Source organism: Lactuca sativa, chromosome 4 (assembly GCF_002870075.4).
Source record: "Lactuca sativa cultivar Salinas chromosome 4, Lsat_Salinas_v11, whole genome shotgun sequence".
In the NCBI taxonomy this organism is placed as follows: domain Eukaryota; kingdom Viridiplantae; phylum Streptophyta; class Magnoliopsida; order Asterales; family Asteraceae; genus Lactuca; species Lactuca sativa.
In genome coordinates, this window is record NC_056626.2 from 215387852 (window position 1) to 215390552 (window position 2701).

Sequence of the window (2701 nt, forward strand, 5' to 3'; positions counted from 1 at the left end):
CAGGAAAAGAAAATTGATATCAGATCACAATCCTTGCAGGAAAAGAACATTGATACCAAAGAGAAAAATTAGATAACCAGATCAATTGAAAACCATAATTTAAAATGCAAATCAAAACCCGAAACTCTATTAACAACATTCTATGCTTTAACTCATCAAACAATGTGTTTTTTATGTTATTTGTCTCAATTTCTGATACTTTTAATCTTTAGTAAATTTAAATTTTTATACTTAATATCTTAAACAATAAAATTTTATAAAACGATGACGTGTTTTTTTTCCATGTTAAATCTAGAGGTTTTTGTTGTTTTTGTTTTTGTTTTTTTTTTTTAACAAAGTAGTGTATTTTAAAAAGATATTTATCCAAAATGGTGTGGTTTTAAGGCTATTTACCATTTAGGTTAAATTTTATGCCAAACCAAAATTAGAAGGTAAAATAAAAAAGAAAAGAAATTGACTTATCATGGTAATTAACTTTTCTTTTCGGTTTGCTCACATTTAGGTAACTATTTTCTTTTTGTACACATCTAGTTAACGAAATTTTTAGAAGTGTTCATATATGACTATTATGACCGGATATAATCTGCTACAACCGGTCATAATGGTCATATGTGATCATTTCTAAATTTTTTTAAATAGATGTATATGAATAAATAATAATTATATAAATATAAACAAACCCAAAAATTAATTATCTTAATAAGTCAATTTCCCACCTAAAAAATCACTAAAAAATCACATAAAGTTGACGCAAACAAGGGTCACACACTTCATTTACATGCACAACTTTCACTTAAATTCATTTCATACATTTTCCTTAATCCTATTTACAAAAAACTAACATATAATATTCTCCGATGTTAAATTTACATTTAAGTTTTGTTTGATTAAATCAAACATCATTCTTTTTGTACCAAAAAAAAAAAAAACACTTCCCTTTTCGTAATGAACATTCACTGGTTTTTTCAGCCAACAACTTCAAATTTCCCGATCTCCTATTGTTATAGAAGCACATCTCCTATTGCTAAAGAAGTACAGGTTATATAATTTGAAATAGAAAACTGCTAGATAACCATCAGTAATTCTAATATTTTTCAATCAAGGATCGTTTATGTAGAATTTATGGTGTTAAAGCGACATATCCTCGGTTAAGAAAAATAGAGCGACTATAAATGCATTCTTCGAAAACATGAGGGACCATATATGTCAATTAGAATTAAATGGAAGAAAAAGTCAAAGGCTTGAGAAAATGGGGTTTATGAAAATGTCGAGTAACACTTGCTTGATCGCAAAGGAAGGTCTCGTTGGAAGAATGGTCGGCACCACCTCTTGCTCCCTCTCCGCATTATTTGGACCTTATTACCCTCCCTCCTTCAACAATATTCACACCAAATATTAATATTCTCTCATTTGAGATTCAATCAAAACTTAACAAAGACCCTACGTTCTTTCTCCCTATATACTCCTCTTCACCTTTCCATGCCCTCTCCTCCACCCTCCTCCCTCTTCCTCCACCACAACCGCCACCCGCTATGGTAGCCGGAATTTCACGATCACCCACAACTCTCATCATTGTAATCTCTCTCACCATCCTCCTCTTATGGTACACAACTACAACCACCACCATTATTTTCCGGCAACCACCTCCAACTGTAAAAGCCAATCATATCGTAAAGGAAAAACAACAGGATCAACATTACAGGTTGACACGCCGTGTATTGATCAACAGGAAAGTGCTATCACCAACCACAAACTTCGACTTCACACCGTTTCTTCATGGGGATCACCACCAGCACCACCAGCATCCGGCGGCAGTGCCAGAGATTGACCCAAGATATGGAGTTGAGATGCGGCTTGTCCCGACAGGTCCGAACCCATTACACCACTGAGGTCTCGTTGACCATACTTGATATATGTAATTGCGGTATATGTTGTTTATTCAAAAACAAAAAAAGAAGTAGAAATATATAACGGAATTTATTCATAAATACATACTTTCTTATTTTCTTTTATTTGATCAATCACTTTGTATTACGAAGACCTCATTAATGGTTAAAACTTACAAGAGCGTAGTGGACTTTTCTGCAAATTTTAATTATGATTTGCATGTCTCTACGTGTCTAAGTTTTATGTTCGTATTACTTTCTTTCTTTATTTTTCATAATTTAAATTAATCTACATAATATTTTTTCCCAAAATTATAGAAATTAATAACAATAAGTGTTTAACCGAGGCGATGTTGTGTATTAGTGGCACTAAAATATATGAATATCCTTAGATTCAGCGACGATGGAGGAGTGAATGTGACGGCACGGCGTCTCCACGTATTTTATTAATAAATATAGTATATAAAATTATAAATAAGATCTTGTATATGTAATATTAATTTAATGGTTGATAAATGATAACTATGTATCAGTAATTAATACTAGTATATAACTTTTCTCTTTTTAATTTCGTTTTTCTAAACACATAGAAAGTTTTCTAATTAGATGTTGTATAGCTAAATTTATTCATCAAAAATATATATAGATCAAATTGAAAATTAATATATGTAATAATTATTTAACGAATATTTATAGAATGATTGGGTAGAAATTATATATCATCTTACATTTTTTTTCTATTTATTTTTCTATCCATATAAAATAATAACAAATGTTATATTTTGATAAAATTAATATATTTTATGAATATAATC

General features: G+C 30.3%; 1 protein-coding gene across 1 annotated transcript; it reads left to right on the forward strand.

Moving 5' to 3' along the window:
- Nucleotides 1-1288: 1288 nt before the first annotated feature.
- Nucleotides 1289-2012, forward strand: LOC111895871 (CLAVATA3/ESR (CLE)-related protein 12). Its single transcript, XM_023891925.3, has one exon. The coding sequence runs from the start codon at nt 1533-1535 to the stop codon at nt 1887-1889; it is 357 nt and encodes a 118-aa protein (XP_023747693.1). The 5' UTR covers nt 1289-1532; the 3' UTR covers nt 1890-2012.
- Nucleotides 2013-2701: the final 689 nt, after the last annotated feature.

Coding starts and splice junctions, on each gene's coding strand:
- LOC111895871 (XM_023891925.3), top strand. CDS start 1,533: ATGGTAGCCGGAATTTCACGATCACCCACAACTCTCATCATTGTAATC.